The following is a 23,514-nucleotide window of genomic DNA, read 5'->3' as shown; positions in this document are numbered from 1 at the left end:
AGGTCCTTCACTTCCCTTGTTGGAGGTATTCCTAGGTATTTCATTCTCTTTGCAACAATTGTGAATGTTAGTTCATTCATGATTTGGCTCTCTGCTTATATAATGTTTGTGTATAAGAATGCTTGTAATTTTTGTGCATGGATTTTGTGTCCTGAGACTGCTGAAGTTGCTAATTAGCTTAAGAAGCTTTTGTGCTGACATGATGAGATTTTCTAGATATAGGATCATGTCATCTACAAAAAAATATAATAGCTGAATCAATCAAGTGGAAGAAAGGATATGAGAGATTGAAGATCAACTTAACAAAATAAAGCAAGAAGACAAGATTAGAGAAAAAAGAATGAAAAGGAACAAACAAAGCCTCCAAGAAAAATGGGACTATGTGAAAAGACCATATCTCCATTTGGTTGCTGTACCTAAAAGTGATGGGGAAAATGGAACCAAGCTGAAAAACACTCTTCAGGGTATTATCCAGGAGAACTTCCCCAACACAGCAAGGCAGGCCAACATTCAAATTCAGGAAATACAGAGAACATCAGAAAGATACTCCTCAAGAACAACCACAAGACACATAATCATCAGATTCACCAAGGTTGAAATGAAGGAAGAAATGTTAAGGGCAGCCAGAAACAAAGGTCGGGTTACCCAAACAGGGAAGCCCACCAAACTAACAGCAGATCTCTCTGCAGAAACCCTACAAGCCAGAAGAGATTGGGGTCCAATATTCAACCTTCTTAAAGAAAATAATTTTCAACCCAGAATTTCATATCCAGCCAAACTAAGCTTCCTAAGTGAAGGAAAAATAAAATCCTTTACAGACAAGCAAATGCTGAGAGATTCTGTCACCACCAGGCCTGCCTTACAAGAGCTCCTGAAGGATGCACTAAACATCGAAAGGAAGAACTGGTAGCAGCCACTGCAAAAACATACCAAATTGTAAAGCCCATTGACACTATGAAGAAACTGCATCAACTAACCGGCAAAATAGCCAGCTAGCATGATAATGACAGGATCAAATTCGCACATAACAATACTAACCTTAAATGTAAGTGATCTAAATGCCCCAATTAAAAGACACAGACTGGCAAATGGGATAAAGGGTCAAGACCTATCAGTGTGCTGTATTCAGGAGACCCATCTCACATGCAAAGACGCACATAGGCTCAAAATAAAGGGATGGAGGAATATTTACCAAGCAAATGGAAAGGAAAAAAACCCAGGGGTTGCAATCCTAGTCTCTGATAAAACAGATTTTAAACCAACAAAGATCAAAAGAGACAAAGAAGGGCACTACATAATGGTAAAGGGATCAATGAAGAGCTAACTATCCTAAATATACATGCACCCAATAAAGGAGCACCCATATTCATAAGGCAAGTTCTTAGAGACTTAAAAAGAGACATAGACTCCCACACAACAGTAGTGGGAGACTTTAACACCCCACTGTCAATATTAGACAGATCAACAAGACAGAAAAGTAACAAGGATATTCAGGACTTGAACTCAGCTCTGGACCAAGCAGACGTAATAGATATGTACAGAACTCTTCACCTCAAATCAACAGAATATACATTCTTCTCAGCACTCCATTACACTTATTCTAAAATTGACTACATAATTGGAAGTAAAACACTCCTCAACAAATGCAAAAGAATGGAAATCATAACAAACAGTCTCTCAGACCACAGTGAAATCAAATTAGAACTCAGTGTTAAGAAACTCACTCAAAACTGTACAACTACATGGAAACTGAACAACCTGCTCCTGAATGACTACTGGATAAATAACAAAATTAAGACATGTATATATATATATGTACAAAGACACATACAAAGACATACAAAGACACAACATACCAGAATCTCTGGGACATCTTTAAAGCAGTGATAAGAGGGAAATTTATAGCACTAAATGCCCACAAAAGAAAGCAGGAAATATCTAAACTTGACACTCTAACATCACAATTAAAAGAGCTAGAGAAGCAAGAGCAAACATAATTCAAAAGCTAGCAGAAGACAAGAAATAACTAAGATCAGAGCAGAACTGAAGGAGACAGAGACATGAAAACCCTTCAAAAAATCAATGAATCCAGGAGCTGATTTTTTGAAAAGATCAACAAAATTGATAGACCGTTAGTCAGGCTAACAAAGCAGAAAAGAGAGAAGAATCAAATATATGCAATAGAAGATGATAAAGGGGATATCATCAGTGATCTCACAGAAATACAAACTACCATCAGATAATACTATAAACACCTCTATGCAAATAAACTAGAAAATCTAGAAGAAATGGATAAATTCCTGGACAAATACACCTTTCCAAGTCTAAACCAGGAAGAAGTCAAATCCCGGAATAGACCAATAAAAAGTTCTGCAATTGAGGCGGTAATTAATAGCCTACCAACCAAAAAAAGTACAGGACAACATGGATTCACAGTTGACTTCTATCAGAGGTACAAAGAGGAGCTGGTACCATTCCTTGTAAAACTATTCCAAACAATAGAAAAAGAGGGAATCCTCCCTAACTCATGTTATGAGGCCAGCATCATCCTGATACCAAAGCCTGGCAGAGACACAACAAAAAAAGAAAATTTCAGGGCAATATCCCTGATGAACATCGATGTGAAAATCCTCAATAAAATATTGGCAAACTGAATCCAGTAGCACATCAAAAAGCTTATCAACCATGATTAAGTCAGCTTCATCCCTGGGATGCAAGGTTGGTTCAACATATGTGAACAGTAAACATAATCCATCACATAAACAGAACCAATGACAAAAACCACATGATTATTTCAACAGATGCAGAAAAGGCCTTCAAAAAAATTCAACATCCCTTCATGCTAAAAACTCTCAATAAACTAGGTATTGATGGAAAATATCTCAAAATAATAAGAGGCATTTATGACAAACTCACAGCCAATATCATACTGAACAGGCAAAGACTGGAAGCATTCCCTTTTAAAACCTGCACAAGACAAGGATGCCCTCTCCCACCACTCCTATTCAACATAGTATTGGAAGTTCTGGTCAGGGCAATCAGGCAAGAGAAAGAAATAAAGGATATTCAAATAGGAAAAGAGGAAGTCAAATTGTCTCTGTTTGCAGATGACATGATTTTGTATTTAGAAAACCCCATTGCCTCAGCCCAAAATCTCCTTAAGCTGATAAGAAACTTCAACAAAGTCTCAGGATAAAAAATCAATGTGAAAAAATCAAAAGCATTCCTATACACCAATAACAGACAAACAGAGAGCCAAATCATGAGTGAACTCCCATTCACACTGCTACAAAGAGAATAAAATACCTAGGAATACAACTTGCAAGGGATGTGAAGTACCTCTTCAAGGAGAACTACAAACCACTGCTCAAGGAAATAAGACAGGACACAAACAAATGGAAAAACATTCCATGCTCATGGATAGGAAGAATCAATATAGTGAAAGTGGCCATACTTTCCAAAGTAATTTATAGATTCAATGCTATCCCCATCGAGCAACCATCAACTTTCTTCACAGAATTAGAGAAAACTACTTTAAATTTCATATGGAACCAAAAAAGAGCCCATATAGCCAAGAAAATCCTACGCAAAAATAACAAGGCTGGAGGCTTCATGCTACCTGACTTCAAATTATACTACAAGGCTACAGTAACCAAAACAGCATGGCACTGGTACCAAAACTGATATATAGACCAACGGAACAGAACAGAGGCCTCAGAAATTACACTACACATCTACAACCATCTGATCTTTGACAAACCTGACAAAAACAAGCAATGGGGAAAGGATTCCCTGTTTAATAAATAGTGTTGGGAAAACTGGCTAGCCATATGCAGAAAACTGAAACTGAACCCCTTCCTTACACATAATACAAAAATTAACTCAAGATGGATTAAAGACTTAAACATGAGACCTAAAACCACAAAAAACCCTAGAAAAAAACCTAGGTAATACCATTCAGGACACAGGCATGGGCAAAGACTTCATGACTAAAACACCAAAAGCTATGGCAACAAAAGCCAAAATTGACAAATAGGATCTAATTAAACTAAAGAGCTTCTGCACTATAAAAGAGACTATCATCAGAGTGAACAGGCAACCTACAGAATGGGAGAAAGTTTTCACAATCTATCCATCTGACAAAGGGCTAATATCTAGAATCTACAAAGAATTTAAACAAACTTACAAGAAAAAAAACAAACAACCCCATCAAAAAGTGGGTGAAGGATATGAAAAGACACTTCTCAAAGGAAGACATCTATGTGGCCAACAAACATACAAAGTAAAGCTCATCATCACTGGTCATTAGAGAAATACAAATCAAAACCTCAATGAGATACCATCTCACACCAGTTAGAATGGCAATCATTAAAAAGTTAGGAAACAACTGATGCTGGAGAGGATGTGGAGAAATAGGATCGCTTTTACACTGTTGGTGGGAGTGTAAATTAGTTCAACCATTGTGGAAGACAGTATGGCGATTCCTCAAGGATCTAGAATTAGAAGTACCATTTGACCCAGCAATCCCATTACTGAGTATATACCCAAAGGATTATAAATCATTTTACTATAAAGACACATGCACATGCATGTTTATTGTGGCACTATTCACAATGGCAAAGACTTGGAACCAACCCAAATGCCTGTCAATGATAGAGTGGATTAAAAAAAAATGTGGCACATATACACCTTGGAATACAATGCAGCCTTAAAAAATGATGAGTTCATGTCCTTTGCAGGCACATGGATAAAGCTGGAAACCATCATTCTCAGCAAACTAACACAAGAACAGAAAACCAAACAGCGCACGTGCTCACTCATAAGTGGGAGGTCAACAATGAGAACACACGGACCAGGGAGGGGAATGCCACACACCCGCGCCTGTCAGGGGGCGTGGGGTTAGGGGAGGGATAGCAATAGGAGAAATACCTAATGTAGATGATGGGTTGATGGATGCAGCTAACCACCATGGCACGTGAATACCTATGTAACAAACCTGCACATTCTGCACATGTGCCCCAGAACTTAAAGTATAATTTAAAAAATATAATTTGACTTCCTCTCTTTCTATTTGAATATGCTTTATTTTTCTCTCTTTTCTTATTGTCCTGGGCAGATATTCCATTGCTTTGTTGAATAGAAGTTGTGAGAGAGGCTATCCTTTTCTTGTGCCAATTTTGAAGAAGAATGCTTCCAGCTTTTGCCCATTCAGGATGATATTGGCTGTGGGTTTGTCATATATGGCTCTTATTATTTTGAGGTAAGTTTACTCAATTCCTGATTTATTGAGAGTCTTTAACATGAAGGAATGTTGATTTATATCGAAGGCCTTTTCTGCATCTATTGAGGTAATTATGTGTTTTTGCCTTTAGTACTGTTTATGTGATGAATTACATGTATTGATTTGTGTATGGTGAACCAGCCTTGCATCCTGGAGATGAAGCCGACTTAATCGTGGTGGATAAGTTTTTTAATGTGCTGCTGTGTTTGGTTTGCCAATATTTTATTAAGAATTTTTGCAATGATGTTCCTCAGGGATATTGGCCTGAAGCTTTCTTTTTCTTTTTTTTGTATCTCTGCCAGGTTTTGGTATCAGGATGATGCTGGTTTCATGAAATGATTTAGGGAGGAGTCCCTCTTTTTCAATTGTTTGGAATATTTTCAGTAGAAATGTTATCAGCTCCTCTTTGCACCTGGTAGAATTCAGCTGTGAATCCATCTGATCCTTGGCTTTTTTTTTTTTTTTTTTTTTTTTTTTGGCTAGTAGGCTATTTATTACCGCCTCAATTTCAGAAATCATTATTGGTCTATTCAGGGATTCAACTTCTTTTTGTTTCAGTCTTGGGGGTGTATATGTCCAGGAATTTATCCATTTCTTCTAGATTTTCTAGTTCATTTTGCACAGAGGTGTTTATAGTATTCTCTAATGGTCGTTTGTGTTTCTGTGAGGGCAGTGGTGATGTGCCCCTTATCACTTCTGATTGTGTCTACTTGATTCTTCTCTATTTCCTTCTTTATTAGTCTACCTAGCAGTTGATCTATTTTATTATTATTATTATTTTAAAAAAAGAGCTCCTGGATTTCTTGATTTTTTGAAGGGCTTTTTTTGTGTCTCTGTCTCCTTCAGTTCTACTCTGATCTTGGTTATTTCTTGTCTTCTGCTAGCTTTGGAGTTTGTTTGCTCTTGGTTCTCTAGTTATTTTAGTTGTGATATTAGGGTGTTTATTTGAGATCTTTCCAGCTTTTTGATGTGGGCATTAAGTGCTATAATTTTCCCTCTTAATCCTGCTTTACCTGTGTCCCAGAGATTCTAGTACATTGTCTCTGATCTCATTGGTTTCAAATAACTTCTTGATTTCTGCCTTAATTTTATTATTTACCCAGTAGTCATTCAGGAGCAGGTTGTTCAATTTCCATGTAGTTGTGTGGTTTTGAGTGAGTTTCTTAATCTTTAATTCTAATTTGATTACACTGTCGTCTGACGGACTGTTTGCTATGTTTTCAGTTCTTTTGCATTTGCTGAGGAGTATTTCACCTCCAAATACGTGATAGATTTTAGAGTAAGTGCCATGTGGAACAGAGATAAATGTATATTCTGTTGGTTTTGGATGGAGAGTTCTGTAGATATCTACCAGGTCAACTTGATCCAGAGTTGAGTTCAAGTCCTGAATATCTTTGTTAATTTTCTGTCTTGATGATCTATCTAATATTAACAGAGTGTTAATGTCTCCCACTTCTATTGTTTGGGAGTCTAAGTTTCTTTTTAGGTCTCTAAGCACTTTTTTAAATTTGAGTGATCCTGTATTGGTTGTATACGTATATTTAGAATAGTTAGCTGTTTTTGTTTAATTGGCTCCTCTATCATTATGTAATGTCCTGTTTGTCTTTTTTGATCTTTGTTGAGTTAAAGCCTATTATGTCAGAAACTAAGACAGCAACATCTACTATTTTTCTGCTTTCCATTTGCTGGGTAGATTTTCCTCCATCCCTTTTGTTGAGCATACATGTGTCTTTGCACATGAGCTGGGTCTCTCAAAAACAGAATAGCAATGATTCTTGACTCTATCCAACTTGCTATTTTGTGTTTTTTCATTGGGACATTTAGCCCATTTACATTTAAGGTTAATATTGTCATGTGTGTCTTATATCCTGTCATCATAATGCTAGCTGGTTACTTTGCAGACTTGTTGAGGTAGTTGCTTCATAGTGTTATTGGTCTGTGTACTTCAGTGTGTTTTTGTAGTGGCTGGTAACAGTTTTTCCTCCCCTTTATTTAGTGCTTCTCTTAGGAGCTCTTGCAAGGCAGGCCTGGTGGTGATGGATTCCCTCAGTATTTGCTTGTCTGCAAAAGATTTTATTTCTCTTTTGCTCATGAAGCTTCATTTGGCCAGATATGGTATTCAGGGTTTAAAATTTTTTCTTTAAGAATGGTGAATATTGGCTGCAATCTTTTCTGGCTTGTAGCAGTTCTGCTGAGAGCTCTGCTGTCATTCTGATGGGTTTCCCTTTGTAGGTGACCTGACCTTTCTCTCTGGCTGCCCTTAACATTTTTTTCTTCATTTTAACCTTGGAGAATCTGATGACTGTGTCTTGGGGTTGGTCTTTTCATAAAGTATCTTACTGGGGTTCTCTGGATTTCCTGAATTTGAATTTTGTCATGCCTTGTTAAGCTAGGGAAGTTTTCCTGAATGAGATCCTGAAGTATTTTATCCAGCTTGGTTTCAATCTCCCTGTCTTCTTTAGGTACCCCAATCAGTCTCAGGTTTGGTCTTTTTCCATAATCCCATAATTCCCAGAGGTTTTGTTTGTTCCTTTCATTATTTTTTCTTTAAATCTTGTCTGTCTGTCTGTCTGCCTTATTTCATCAAGATAGCCTTGAATTTCTAAAATTCATTCCTCCATTTTGTCTGTCTGGCTATTGATACTTGTGGTTGCCTTGTGAAGTTCTCATGTTGTGTTTTTCAGCTTTATTAGGTCATTTATATTTCTCTCTAAACTGGTTATTCAGGTTAACAGCTCTTGTAATGTTTTATCATGGTTCTTAGCTTCTTTGCATTGAGATAGAACATGCTCTTTTAGCTCAGTGAAGTTTGCTGTTACCCACATTCTGAAGCCTACTTCTGTCAGTTCATCCATCTCAGCCTCAGCCCAGTTCTATGACTTTGCTGATGAGGTGTTGTAATCATTTGGAGGAGAAAAGGCACTCTGGATTTTTGAGGTTTCACTTTTTTATTTATTCTTTTTTATCTTCTTGAGTTTATCTAGTTTCAATCTTTGAGGATGCTGATGTTTGGATAGGGTTTTTGTGGGGACTTTTTGTTCATGCTGTTGTTGTTAATTACTGTCATTTTTTTTTTTTAACAGTCAGGCTTCTCTTCTGTAGGGCTGCTGTGGTTTGCTGGGTGTCCACTCCAGGTCCTTTTGGCCTGGGCCTCTCCTGCCCCTGGAGGTGTCACCACTGGAGGCAGTAGATCAGCAAAGATGGTTGGCCTGCTACTTCTTCTGGGAGCTTCATCCCAGAGGGGAACCGGCCTGACACTAGAGGGAATGCTCCTGAATAAGGTGTCTGACGACCCATTGTGGGGTCTCACACAGTCAGGAAGCATGGGATCAGAGACTCACTTAACACAGTACTCTGACTTCCACTTGGCAGAGAGGATGCCCTGCACTGGGGGGAATCCCACTCTTCTGGACTGTCTGAATTTCTCAGAGCCAGCAGGGGAAAAAACTAAGCCACTGATCTGTAGAGACTGTGGCCACTGCTCCCCCCCAGGGGATCTGCCCCAGGGGGATCAGAGTTTTGTCCATAACCCCCTGTCTGGAGTTGCTGAAATTCCTGCAGGGAGGCCTTACCCAGTGAGGAGGAGTGGGCCTGGGTCCAGCCAAAAGAGGCAGTCTGGCCATGATCTGTCACAGCCACTGTGCTGTGCTGTGGGAAATTTCTTCTGGTCTAAACCACTCAGTCTCCCTGGCACCAGCCAGGGGACTGGAGCTGCAGTGGTGGCTGCCACCCCTCTGGCAAAGAGCTCAGTCATCCTAGGCAGCAGGCAGCCACAGTGATGGCTGTCACCCATCCTTCCAGGAGCTCAGTCATCTTAGGCAGTCTCCAGCCATGTGGACTTTGAGAATCTGCACAGCTCTGTGCTTGGGATCCAAGGCCCTGGTGGCATGGGATCATGAGGGAATCTCCTGATCCTTGGGTTGCATAGATCTGTGGAAGAAGTGTGGTTTCCTGAGTGGGGTTGCACAGTCACTCACTACCTCCCTTGGGTGGGTGGGAACTCCCCTTGCACCATGCAGCTCCCAGGTGGGCTGTCACTCCACCCTGCTTTTACACACTCTCCATGGGTCCTGCCAACTGCCTCATCAGTCCCAGTGAGAAAGAACCTGGATACCTTAGTTGCTGGTGCAGGATTCAGTCTCCATTTTTGTTCTTGGTGGGAGCCTTTGACCGTAGCTGTTTCTAGGTGGCTACTTAGCCCCTCCCTGCTGTAATGCTCTTATTTTTTATCTTTGTTAAAGTCTGTTTTATCTGAAATTAGGGTTATAACCCCAGCTTTTTTTCTGATTTTCATTTGCTTTATTTTCCTTCATCCCTTAATTTTGAGCCTATGGATGTCATTGCATGTAAGAAGGGTCTCTTAGAAACATCATACCACTGGGTCTTGCTTTTTTATATAGCTTTCTACTCTCAAATTGGGCATTTAGTCATTTACATTTAAAGTTAGTATTGATATATGTGGATTTGATCCTGACATGGTGTTGTTAGCTGGTCATTATGTTGGCTTGTTTATGTGGTTGCTTTATAGTGTCACTGATCTGTGTATTTAAGTGTGTTTTTGTATTCATTGGTAATGTTTTCTTCTTTTCACATTTAGAGTTTTTTTTTCAAGATCTCTTATAAGGCATGTCATGTGATAATGTACTTCATCAGCATTTGCTTATCTGAGAAGGATCTTATTTCTCCTTTGCTTCAGAAGCTTCTTTGGCTGGAAGTGAAATTCTTGGTTGAAGTTTTTTTTTCTTTAAAAATGTTGAATATAGGGTCACAATCTCTTCTGGGTTTTAGGGTTTATACTGAGAGTTCCACTGTTAGCCTGATGGGGTTTTCTTAGTAGGTTACCTGCCCTTTCTCTCTAGCTATCTTTAGCATTCTTAAAGAAAGATATTTTTAAACAAACAAAAATCATGATAATTTCATTGCAGGCAGAAAGCACTAAAAGAAATATTAATGGGATTTCTCCAGGCAGGAAAATATGACCTGAAATGATCCTCATTTAACACAAGATAAAATAAAGACCATCAAAAGAGCAAGTATAGAATATAAATATTATTTACAAATGATAGTAATAATAATCTACCAAGTTTGAAATACATAAGTGTATAATAATAATAGTGTAAGACTGTGGGTGGAATAAATTGAATTAAAGTGCAAGGTGCTTGCATTTTTTGAGAACTGATGGAAATATTAATTCATACTAAACTATAAGATGTCAAAGATTAATGTAATCCCTGGAATAATCATAAATTAATAATAAAAGAATGTATAAATGATAATACAGGGGAAAATGCAATTTAAAAAGATAAAACTAAAAGTAGTACTCTATAAACTCACCATTACAGTTAAAGCTTTAGCATACCTATCTTAATAACTAATCAAACAAAAATAAAATACGTATCAGTGGAGATATCGAAAACTTGAATAATGAAATTTGACATCCTATAAAAACACTACACCAAACAACTGCATAAAACATTATTTTTGTCAAATTCACATAGAACATTTAACAAAAGTGACCATATACTGGGCCATGAAGCCAGTCACAACAAGTATCAATGTATTGAGTTTATATGGCATATAATTGCAGACCTGCCCCTGTAAAACCGGGCACCATGCAGGACCCCATGGCCCTAGGCTCCAGACTGGCCTGGTAGACTCAGTCTCCAGGCTTGCCCCCACTGCAGATGAGGCCGAAACCTGCAGACTCAAGGCCAGCACCCATGGATTGGGCGGCCAGGCCTATCTCAGTGCCAGACTAGCCCCCAGAGCTCTGGCTTGTTCCATAGACTCAGATTCCAGACCTGCTCAAAGCTCCAGTCCTGCCCTACTGCCAGGCTGGCTCCCACAGCTCTAGTCGCCAGGCTGGCACTTGAAGACCCCAAGTCCAGACATCTTCCACAGCCTTAGGCATCAAACTGCCCACAAAAGGCTGCCAACATAGACCAAAACTTCAAGCCTGCCCCAGCCCTAAGATTGGCCCCCACAGTCCTAAAATATGGGCTGGCACTTGCAAACCCAAGCTCCACACCAGCCCCCATGCCCTCAGGCCCCTGGTGGGCACCCACAGACCCAACCTCCAGGTTGGCCCCAATACACAGGCTTAAGACCTGCTCAGTGCGAGGCTTAGTCTTAATAATCAAAAGTCTTAATAATTAAAGTTTTAATAATTAATAACTTACCGACACAGTGAACGCCAGGTCCAAATGTCTTCACTGATCATTTCTTCCAAATTCCTAAAAAAATTGTTTACAAACTCATTCAGAGAATAGAAAAGGAGGAAACATTTATAGTTTTTTTCATGGCGAGCATAACCTAGATACCAACAGCTGATAAATTCTTTAATACAAAGTAGAATTATAGGCCTACATCTTTCATAAACGTTTATGCCAAAAATTTTTTTCTTAATTTTTTTGAGAGAAGTTATCTTTCTGTAACCCAAGCTGGAGTACAGTGGCATGATCATTGCTCATTGCAACTCCTTTAACTCATGGGCTCAAGTGATCCTCCTGTCTTACTCTCCCAAGTAGCTAGGAGTACAGGTGTACACTTCAATACCTGGCTGATTTTTATTTTTTGTAGAGACAGGGTCTGACTATGTTGTCTAGGCTGCTCTCAAATTCTTGGCCTCAAGCAATCCTCCTACCTTGTCCTCCCAAGGCACTGGGATTACTAGCATGAGCCACTGTGTCAAGCTGCTACCAAAATCATTAAACATTTTTGGAAAATTGAATACATAGAAAGGATATTATATCATGATGAAGTGGAGATTATTTCAGGTTGGTTTAACATATGAAATTGACTACATTAAGACAGTAAAGAAGAAAAAAACTATACGATCATCTCAACATGTAGAAAAAAATTTGATAATATCTAACACTATAATAAATTTTTAGCATAAAGAAGAAAAAAATTATATGATCATCTCAACATGTAGAAAAAAATATTTGATAATATCTAACACTTATTTATGATAAATCTTTAGCAAACAAGGAATAGACAAGAACTCCCTTAATCTAATAAAGGGAACCTACAGAAAACCTACAACAAATGTATTACTCTATAGTGAAAAGTTGGAAAGTTTTCCCTCACCTCAGAAACAAGAAAACGATATTCACTAGTATAATTTTAATTTAACATGGTAATGGAAATTTTAGTGCGATAAGAAGAAAGATAAGGCAAGTAAAAAATAAGTTAAAATCATAAGAAGAGAAAAAGAAGAAATAAAACTATCATTATTTAAAGGCAGCATGACTGTTTACATAGAACGTTCAAAATATCTATAGGGGCACTATTAAAATTAATGAGTGAATTTAGTAAGATATTAGAGACAAAGATAAAATGTAATAATAGACATTCTGACTGGTTGAGATTGTATCTCATTGTGGTTTTGATTTGCATTTCTCTACTGATCTGTGATGTTGAGCTTTTGGCTATTACTAAAAATTCAGAAAATAACAGATGCTGTCAAGGTTGTGGAGAAAAAGAATGCTTATACACTGCTGGTGGGAGTATAAATTAGTTCGACCATTGTGAAAGAAAATGTGGCAATTCCTTAAAGACCTAGAGGAAGAAATACAATTTGACCCAGCAATCCCATCACTGCATCACTGGGTATATACCCAAAGGAATATAAATCATTCTATTATAAAGATAAATGCACGCCTATGTTCATTGCAACACTACTCACAATAGCAAAGACATGAAATGAACCCAAATGCCCAACAACGGTAGACTGCATTAAAAAAATGTACATATCCACTATGGAATACTATGCAGCCATAAAAATGAACGAGATCATGTCCTTTGCAGGGCTATGGATAGAGTTGGAAGCTATTATCCTCAGCATACTAGAGCAGGAACAGAAAACCAAACACCGCCACTTCTTACTTATAAATGGAAACTGAATGATGAGAACACATGGACACATAGAGTGCAACAACACACATTGGGGTCTATCAGAGGGTGGAGGGTGGGAGGAAGGAGAGGATCGTAAAAAATAACTAATGGGTACCAGGCTTAATACCTGAGTGATTAAATAATCTGTACAGTGAACCCCCATGACACAAGTTTACCTATATACCAAATGTGCACATGTACTCCTGAGCTTCAAAAGTTAACAAAAAGATAAACTATAATTACCTTTCTATATACCAGTGAGAAAACATTTAGAAAATATTTTAATAATACCATTTATGAAATAAAATAAAAAATAGAAAATACCTAGAAATAAATATAAAATTATATATTTATAGTAGCTTTATACTGAATAGTAGAAACTAATGTTATGATAAAATTTAAAAAAATACACAAATAGAAATATATACCATGTTAGAGTGTGAAAGGCTCAGTAATACAAAATATAGCAATTATTTTCAAATTCAAGTATTAATTCAATGCAATCCCAATAATTTTTAAATGTTTTTGTGATTACTATCTAGTGATTCTACATTTTATATGGAAATAAAGGATTCAAGAATATACAAGAAAATTTGGAAGCAAAATAACGTGAAAGATATATAATGCCACATATTAATATACCAAGTTATTTAAAAGTGACAGTAATTAAGATAATGGAATATAGATACAAAGACAAGTAACTAATGAAGTGGAATGGAAAGCTAAATAAGAGACCTATATAAATACAGTCACACAAATTATACCAAAGTTTTCATGCACTGGGGAAAAATGGTGTTTTCAATAAATGATTTTAATCGATTAAGTATCTACAAGGGAAAAAGTGTGATTCTTGACCACTATTTCACAATAAGTACCAGAATCAGTCTCAGACAGACTGAAGACCTAAAGCTGAACTGTAAAATAATAAAAGTTCTAAGAGGTAACAGAGGAGAATATCTTAATGATAGCAGAGTAGACACATATTTATTAAACTGGGCATAAAATCTATAACCATAATGAAATATAGTGATATATTGAGCTCCCGTTATCTAGTTATTACAAACTGTACCAGGTTTTCCTTCTCTGATAATGGAAATAGAAAATAAATAAATAAATAAATAAATAAATATAAGAAAATACACATTTCTTTGAACATCATGACAAAGATTCTTTAGAGAAACAGTAAGGTTATGACAACAATATGAATAATAGGTAATATTTTCATTGTGCTTTTATAGTGTTTCAGTGTTCATAATAAACTTTCAAATATGCAATTTTTTAATATGGTTGAATAATTATATTTGCTTGATTTGATCTGGAGTGAAATCCTGCTCTTAAAATCTTTTATTCCTTTTCAGTTTATACACTCTCTACGTCAAATCTACTATTTATAAACATAACTTTCTTCTTGTCTTATTGTTTTTGCACCACTTATGTTTAATTCATCACTTTTCTTTAAACTTTATTTCCTGATAATCAAATGAATTTAATCCTCAAACATGGACAAGAAATTATGCTGTAGTTTTCTCTAAATTATTCATTCAACAATTAAAGTATTGTTGAAGGCTGAATAACAAAAATATCCATATTTTAATTTCTAGGACCTGTGCATGTTATCTTATATGACAAAAGGGACTTTGCATAAATGGTTAAGTTGAGAATCTTGATACTGGAAGGTTATTCTCGATTGCTCAAGAGGGCACAAAATGTAATCACCAAAATTATTTAAGAGGAAGAAAAGAGGGTCAGAGGAGGAGAAGGCAAAGTGATTAAGAAAGCAGAGATTGGAGTGGTGTACTTTGAAGGAGGAAGAATGGGGGCTAGTCAAAAATTATGAGTAGCCACTGAAAGCTAAAAATGGCAAAAAAAAAAAAAATAGATTTTCCGCTCAGAGTTTAGAAGACACCAGCCTTGTTAACACCTTGATTTTAGCCCAGTGAAATAGATTTTAGATTTCTGACCTCCAGAACTGTAAAACTATGTTGTTTGGGCTACTATGTTTGTGACAATTTTCCACAACAACAATAGAAAATTAATACAAATGTTGGTACCAGGAGTGGTTGTTGCTGTAACATATATTTAAAGATGTAGAAATGGTTTTGGAACTGGGCATTGGGAAGAGGTTAAAATCATTTTGAGGAGTGTGATAGAAAAAGCCTTGATTGCCTTGAATGAAACTGCTAGAAAATATGGATGTTGCAGACTTTGTTGCTGAGAACTCAGAGAAAGTGAGGAATATTGTAGAAGAAAGCCTAAATCATCTTTGAGAATATGTAAATCATCATAAAAGGACTTGATGAAATATGGATTTTAAAGTTGTTGCTGGTGAGAACTCAGGAGGTAGTGAAAAACATGTTATTGAAGACTGGGGAAAAGATAATTCCAGCTGTATAGTGGCAGAAACAGCTGAACTGTGTTCTACAGTTATGTGAAGAACATAAGTAGTGAACTTGGATATTCAGTTGAGGAGATTTTCAAGGAAAGCATTGAATGTATAATGCAGTTTCTTCTTGCTGCCTATAGTAAAATGAGAAGGAAAATAAATATAATTAAGGAAAGAATTGCTATGCAAACAATCACCAGGACTTAATTATTTGGGAAATTCTCACTTTATGCAGATTTTAAAAGATGATAAATTAAGGTTCACTGTCAGGTAAGTGTTCTCCAGAGAGAATGCTGAGTGGGGCTGGACAATATTTTGCTAGTGCTGGAAGATAAAGCATGTGACTTATGGATCTGATCAACCATCTCAGCAAAACCCAGGAATATAGACTAAATGTATAAAAGTATTTTCTGTATAAACATCTGTGGAGGAACCTTTCTTTTAATGGCTGGAATCCTCATAATATACACAAGAGAAGCATGAGTTTCTGAGTATGTTATACCAGCAGAAACACTGAGAGTTTGGGATGAAAATGGACAGAGAGAGGAAGGATGAAAGAATTAAACAGACAAATCTATACAGGCAGGAATCAGGCTGGCAGAGCGACTCAGTTGCGAACACGTGCTATCCTTTAAGAAAAATGATGGCGAACTCTAAGGATAGAGCTGAAAGCCCAGGGGTGGAGCCATGGGCCAAGGTAGTGGAATCTCAAGCCGCAGTAGATTTTTCACAGACATTGATATCTAACAGAGTTTACTCAGTTTGACTTAGAAATTGCTTGAGGCCAATGATTCCATTTTTCTTTTATTTTCCCATTTTATAGAGTTAAAATGTCTATGATTGTTATTCTATCCATGTTCAATCATTGTATTTTTGGAGCAGAAAATGTGTTTTTTAATTTTACAGTTCTACAGATATAGGGTAATTTCACCCCAGGATGGAACACATACAGAATCTCACTATACCTGATTTAGATGATTTACACTATAGCAACTGGGACTTTAGAGCTGATGATATTTGGATATGATATTGGACTTGAGTTAATACTGAAATGAGGTGATAGTTTTGTAGGTTAGTTTAGTTTTGAGTGGCTGTATTTGCATGTGGTGTAGACATGAATATTTGGGGTTCAAGACAGACTGTGGTAGGCTGAATAATATACCCTAAAGATATCAATTTTCTAATCCCTGGAAGTTTTGAATCTTATCGTACATGGCAAACGACAATTTGCAGGTGCGATTGAAATCTTAGATTATCCAGGTGGGTCCTAAGTGTTATTACAATTGTGCATATAAGAAATAGGTAAAAGAAGAATTGATTACAGAAGAAATGCAATATGACAACATTGCAGAGATTAGAATGATGCAGCCAAAAACCAAGAAATGCTAGCAGCCACAAGAAGCTAAAAAAGGCAAGGAATATAATAGCGTCTGATACCTTCAGAAAGAATCAGCCCTTCCAATAACTTGATTTTAGCTCTGAATGACTCATTTTGTACTTATGCCTTCCAGAAATGTAAGATTAAATTTCTATCATTTTAATCCACAAAGTATACGGTAATTTGTTACAGAGGCAATATGAAACTAATCAAGGTAACACGCACAGAGGTTTTTGCAATAATCTAAATAAGAGATCAAAATGGTTTAGAGTTGGCGGCAGAACTGATGTTGAGATTAATTCTAGATATATTTTAAAGGTAAGCCCTATAGGATTTGGTGATGTACTGGATGTTCACTGCTAGAGAAAGAGGGCAATCGAGGATGATGCCAAAGGTATGTTGGTGTGTGTGTGTGTGTGTGTGTGTATGCATGTTTGTTTGCTTAAACAACTGAGTGAATAGTAGTGCCGATTTCTGAGATGCAGAATACTTATGGATGAGCAGCTTTAGAAGAGGTATAAAACAAGAATTTTGCTTTGCACATATTCAGTTTGAGATATCTATTACACATCTAAGTGGAATTGTCAATAAATTAGTTGTACATATAAATCTGAAAATTAGAGGTGTGGTCTGGAACAGAGATATAAATTTAGAATTCATCAGCATTTAGATGGCATATAAAATCATTGGAATGGATGATATTGTATATTAAATGTGTGCAGATAAGAAAAAAAGAGATCCAAAGTCTAAGTTTTTGGGCTATTCAACATTTAAAGATTGAAGAGATGAAGAGAAACCAGCAACGGAAGCTGAGAAGGAATAGATAATATGATAGATGGGAAACCAAGGAAGCAGAGTGACATGATAACCAAGAGAAGAATATTTCATGAAGGGGTTCAGTTGTATCAAGTGCTGCTAGTGGAATTGTAAATATGAAAGCCATTCCATGGAATGGTAAGGACAAAAATCTGAAATAAGTTTGGGAGAGAAAAGAAACTAGTAATAGTGATTATCTCCAGTAATGGGTCTGGGAATCTAGTATAGGAGAGTGAATTTTGCCAACTCTCCTTTTGTTCTTTTTGAATTATCCACCATATATATGCATTCAATTTTTCAATTAAAATGTAGTTTAAAAAGAGATTGTTAATTGGAGAAAAGGAAGTGGAGATAACTAATGTGAATAATTCTTTTGGGAAGTTTTTCTATATAAAGCTGACAGAAAATGGGGTGTGAGCTGGAAGAGGCTGTGAAGGAAAAGGGATTTTTTAAGTGGAAAAGGGATTTTTAAGTGGTAGGAGTTACTACTTTTTTTGAACACTGATGGGACAAAATCTACAAAGAGTTAAGAAAAAATGATGATATGGAAGAATATGAGTTAACAAAAAAGCTATATGCATAAATAGTGAAGAAACTCCAATCCTGTGTTATGAGTCGAATTATGTCCCCCAAATTTATATTCAAGTTCTAACATCTGGTACTTGTGAATATTACTCTATTTGGAATTGGATCTTTGCAGATGTAATCAAATAAAGATGAGATCATACTGAATTAAGTTGTGCCCTAATCTAAGTGACTAGTGTTCTTATAAGAAAATGAAATATTTTTCTTATAAGAACAAAGGGAGAAGCAGACATAGACAAAAAGTGGATGTCATGTGATGATAAAGGCAGATATTGGTGTAATGCACCTACAAGCCACACAATACCAGGAACTGTCAGACTAGGAGAGAGAGGCACGGAACAGAGTCTCCCTTAGAACCTCTAGAGTAAACCAATCCTGCTGACACCTTGATTTTGGACTTGTAGTCTCCAGAACCGTGAGACAATATATGATGGTTTTAGCCAATCAGTTTCTGGTAGTTTCTTACAGTAGCCTTAGGAAACTAGTACGCCCAGTTAGAGGAGTTAAATGCAGAAAGAAGAAAGCATCTGCTCTAACAGGACTGAAGGCGGGGTATTGGGGTAAAGATGAACACAGACTACTATATTTTCTGGTGGAGATATGTAATTGCCAGGTAGCATTAATGGCCCGTTTGAAGTTAGTCATTTTATATTTAAATTGAAGATAATTATTATAGTTACACATTTTTTTCTCATGCACATTTATCTTGCAAAGGTGTGTGGCATAATTAGAGGTTTAAATTTATTAAAAATTAAGTGTTTTTTTTCAGCAAAGATGTCAAAAAGGAGAGTGGGGTAAAGGGAACTGAGGATGTATGCAAGGAAATATTTGTGCTAATTCACCATGAGCCTGTAAAAATCTAAGATAGGTAAAGATTTATGGTGGGCAACAGAAGAAAAGCCACAGAAAGGTCATTAGTAAGGAACAGGGAAAAGGTAGTAGAATCAATGATCAGTCTTAGAGGTAGAAGTGTTGGAATGGGGTTATTAGAGGTACCTGAGGTATCAGTTGGAGAGTGAAATGTTTGAATTTGAGATTTTGGAGGGATATGTGCAGTAGTAAACCACTAAAGTAGGATGTAAGAGAAAATAACTGGAGAAGAGAAAGTCAAATAATTAAAATGTTAGATATGAGATTGGTCATGTAATAGTAAAATTACTAGGAATTAAGACAAAGGTACTTTTGGAGAAAGTGACAGCCAGACGGAAAATCATCGCAAAATGAAGTAGAGTACTAGGAGTCAGGTGATGAATACAACGAGGAAAGGTCACAGGTGATATAAGTTGATGACATGAGATTCAAAATTGGCTATTTTTGGAAGTAAGAAAGGAGAATGACCTGGAAATAGCATTGAGGAATAAAGCGGACATCTATTGCATTTTTGGGTTCAGTGGTAGGAGAGGATGTAGGAAGGAAAACATCACCCCTTCTTGAAGGCTGCAGGAAAAGCAATGAATTTGAGAGAGAGTTGGGTTTCAGATACAGCAAGAGGACAGAGTTATTCAGATAGGAGTCAGAGGAGGATATAGAGGGTGTTGCTGATGACAGTGAGTTTCAAAGAGATAATGCCTTATGGTGACATAAACCTAAGGTCTTTGTGATCTAAGAGGGAAGATCAGATGTAGGCAGCATCAAATTAGAAATGTCTTTGTAAAAGCGCTAGTGATTTGAGAAGCTCACTTTGGGGAGCTCAATTTTAATTTCTAGATCAAATCACTCTTTTTCTTTTCTTTTTTCTTTTTTCTTTTTTTTTTTTTTGAGACGGAGTCTCTCTCTGTCGCCCAGGCTGGAGTGTAGTGGCGCGATCTCCGCTCACTGCAAGCTCCGCCCCCCAGGTTCACGCCACTCTCCTGCCTCAGCCTCCCGAGTAGCTGGGACTACAGGCGCCTGCCACCACGCCTGGCTGATTTTTTTGTATTTTTAGTACAGACGGGGTTTCACCGTGTTTGCCAGGATGGTCTCGATTTCCTGACCTCGTGATCCACCCGCCTCGACCTCCCAAAGTGCTGGGATTACAGGCGTGAGCCACAGCGCCCGGCCCACTCTTTTTCTTTCTTTCAAACTTACTGAATTTTCATTTTCTAAAAGTAATACACACTAATAGAAAAAAATATGAGTGTTACAGACATGTATCATTTAAAGAGGGGAAATCTCTGCAATTCCTTTCTATGGAATAATTCTCCAAAATTTGAATTTCTGAGTGAAATATTTTCTAAATTTTCTTTTTATTTTGAATTTGTGCACTTTTTAATGTTTACTGGCAATTAAGACTTTTTCCTATAAATTGCCTGGTCATATACCCCATATTTTTATTCCACATTAATTGTATTTTTTTCATAGACTTTACAAGTGTTTTATATTAGGTTATACCATAAGAAATTTCCATTTTTGTAGGTCAAAATAGTTTAATATAAGCAATCTCATATAGTTCAATTTAATATATATGGGATATTATCTGGTAGATGTAAGTTAGCATGGCTTACATTATCTTAATTTTTAAATTACTTTCAGAAATATTCTTTAAGAAGAGATTGACTTTTAAAATAAAAAACAACACTACAACAACTAAAGGCTTCAGAAAACTGTTTAATTCCATATGAATAATACTTTATCTTCTACTTAATGATGTCTTTAAAAAATAAACTTACTACACTTTCTTGGACATAATAATGTATTTATCAGAAAAATAGAACGGTCTAATTTTGCCTACACATACAATTAAGTTTACCAAACTAGCATACAAAGTCTTATCACACTGTATCCTGCTTTACATTTTAATGTGCTTTCACATAAGTTTATTCTTTCCATGATTCCTAAAACAAGATGTAGTTATAAGAAACTGAGACTCAGAGAGATCAGTCAAGATTCGCAGGTATTTTGTAAACAAGACTGCACTAATGAAATTTCAAAGCAACACATCTAAGATATTATTGAAAATTTCATATCTCTGTTTAAAATACAAATTCTAATTTATAAATAAAATGACTATGAAAGAAACATTCTTTACAGTTAAACATATACGTTTGTAACCAAATTGAGCATAATTGGTTATTTAAAATACTGAAAAATATTAAAAAGAGGACTTACAACCTTGGAAGAGACATTTCCCCTGCCTGTATGTTGCCTGGACTTGAGCATAGTAAGTTGAAACTGGTGATGTTGAGTGATGACGTCATAAAGGGATTGTAAATAAAAGAAATTTAAAGGGGACAGAGTAGTCATATTTTAAAGTACACAGGTGTTTTTGAAACCTATTCTTAAATTGTGGATGTGTTCACACTCAACTTTTTAAAGCTTGAACTGAATTAGTCAGTATTCATTAATTGAATCTACCTGTTTGGTTGATTAAATATTTAATTATTTCATATCAGCCTATTTTAATACTAGCTTTGAATGTGCATGTGTACACAAAGATGTGTTTATGTGTGTATATTGGTGTGTGTAAAAGAGATATATGTGCTGAAAGGAAAATAGAAGAATATAAATTTTCCTCTAAAAAGAGCAGTGGTAGCTTACTACATTTTCTTCACTTTTAGGCTTTTCTCCTCTACAACCTTTTTGTACATTTATAGTGATATTTCCATAAAATAACTTGAAGATGTCTTATTCTTGGATATGTAAATTCAGCAAAAGTAAACTATTAAACTACTATTGACAAATCTGAAAAAAACTTTTCACCCAAAGCTTAAAACAACTCTTATTATGTACAGAGTTGTGTTAGAACAAGTTATAAACAGCTACTTGGTATATAAAATCCATAAATGTGAATTATTCATTATAGATAAAAAACCTTTCTGGGCAGGTAGGAATGTATACAGGTAAAATTGCCCATATGTGTTTTAGATAACAGTGACCATATTTCTAGCCACAGGAGAAAAAGCAATTCATTAGTTCTTATTTTTCACCACTTACTGAATTTTTATTTCATTTTTGAAAGTTTATATTTCTTATATAATAACTATATTTTATTTTTAGTGAAAAAAATGTGATCCAAGACACCAGGATAATTCTTACCTGAGCAGTGCAAAGCAGTATATCTCATAACTTTTTCATTGAACAAACTATTTCACAAGCTAGTCAAATAGCATTGTCTTAAGGAAAGTAATATAAAGCCATTTAATTTCTAAGTAAAAATGAACCACTATTATGTATTTGAAAGGAATATTAACTATGAGTTAAAAGCCATAAAAATGTAATTTCACTCCTCTGTCAGAGTAAATTCATTCCTAAGTAAATTAATATTTAGCACAAAGGCATTCATTACAGTTCTGCACAAATATTAAAATCTAGAAATACTCTGAATGTTCAAAGCTAGGGAATGGTTTCAGTAAATCACTATATTTTCATGACAGTAGGAATCATGTTCATTTTGCTCATCATCATATACTTAACATTTACTTGAAAAAATGGAACATAAAACTATTCACGCAGTTTGATATATATCATATAAAGCAAATAAATTTGTTGTAAAAATTGATGTAAACACATAAAAATGCTAATAATTATACGTAATTTTTCTGCATATATTTTGCATTTAAAAATTTCTATAAGTAGAGTTACATCAGCAAGATGCCAAAATAGGTGGTCCCAGGCTTCACTCCACCACAGAAATATCAACTAGCAACTATAGAAAATAAAATTTAAAAGAACAACTTGGTTAAAACCTCAAAATGTGGGAATTATCCTGAGTCAACTGCATGCTCAATGGAACAGAATGAAAATCTGCATTGAAATGGTAGCAGAAACAGTTTCACTCTGAGCATATCACCCCTCAAACAGCCCCAGGTTGGCACAGCACCACACAGAGAGGATTCCCCAAGGTTTATGATATCTTCAGTGGGAAAAGATGACCAGGGAAGTTGACATCCAGCTTCCCTGGCATTGTGAGACAGGAGGCCTACTCAGTTTCCACCTTATGGGAAACAGGGATATAGAGGGAAAATGCATAAGTAGACCACTTGGGATCAGGTAGAAATGAAGAAAGGAAACAGAGCCCCAGGAAACCAGTGAACAGATTTGGGTGGTAGCTCAGTGTACCAGCTAGCAGTGGTGCTCAATCAAGCTGAAGTAAGAATTAATCAGCACAATGATAACATTTGATATTACTAAATCAGAAGAACAAAAAGAAAAACGAATAAAAAATAATGGAGAAAGTCTATGGGAATTATGGGACAC

At 36.1% G+C, this 23,514-nt stretch overlaps 1 protein-coding gene across 2 annotated transcripts in view; it reads right to left on the bottom strand.

Annotated features, from left to right (window-relative positions):
* The window catches only part of CYLC1 (cylicin 1), a 39,853-nt gene extending 18,359 nt beyond the window's left edge, over nucleotides 1–21,494 (bottom strand). Inside the window, exon 1 of one of the 2 annotated variants that reach the window (XM_004092460.2) lies at nucleotides 21,430–21,494. In XM_004092460.2, the coding sequence (XP_004092508.2) occupies nucleotides 21,430–21,443 (14 nt within the window). In that variant the 5' untranslated portion in view covers nucleotides 21,444–21,494. Of the gene's footprint in view, nucleotides 1–21,426 lie in introns of both variants that reach the window. The other variant, XM_003269011.3, reaches the window with a different exon arrangement.
* Nucleotides 21,495–23,514: the final 2,020 nt, after the last annotated feature.

Source organism: Nomascus leucogenys, chromosome X, assembly GCF_006542625.1.
Source record: "Nomascus leucogenys isolate Asia chromosome X, Asia_NLE_v1, whole genome shotgun sequence".
Classification (NCBI taxonomy): domain Eukaryota; kingdom Metazoa; phylum Chordata; class Mammalia; order Primates; family Hylobatidae; genus Nomascus; species Nomascus leucogenys.
The sequence above is the reverse complement of the archived record's forward strand: the minus strand, read 5'-3'. Positions and strand labels throughout refer to the sequence as shown.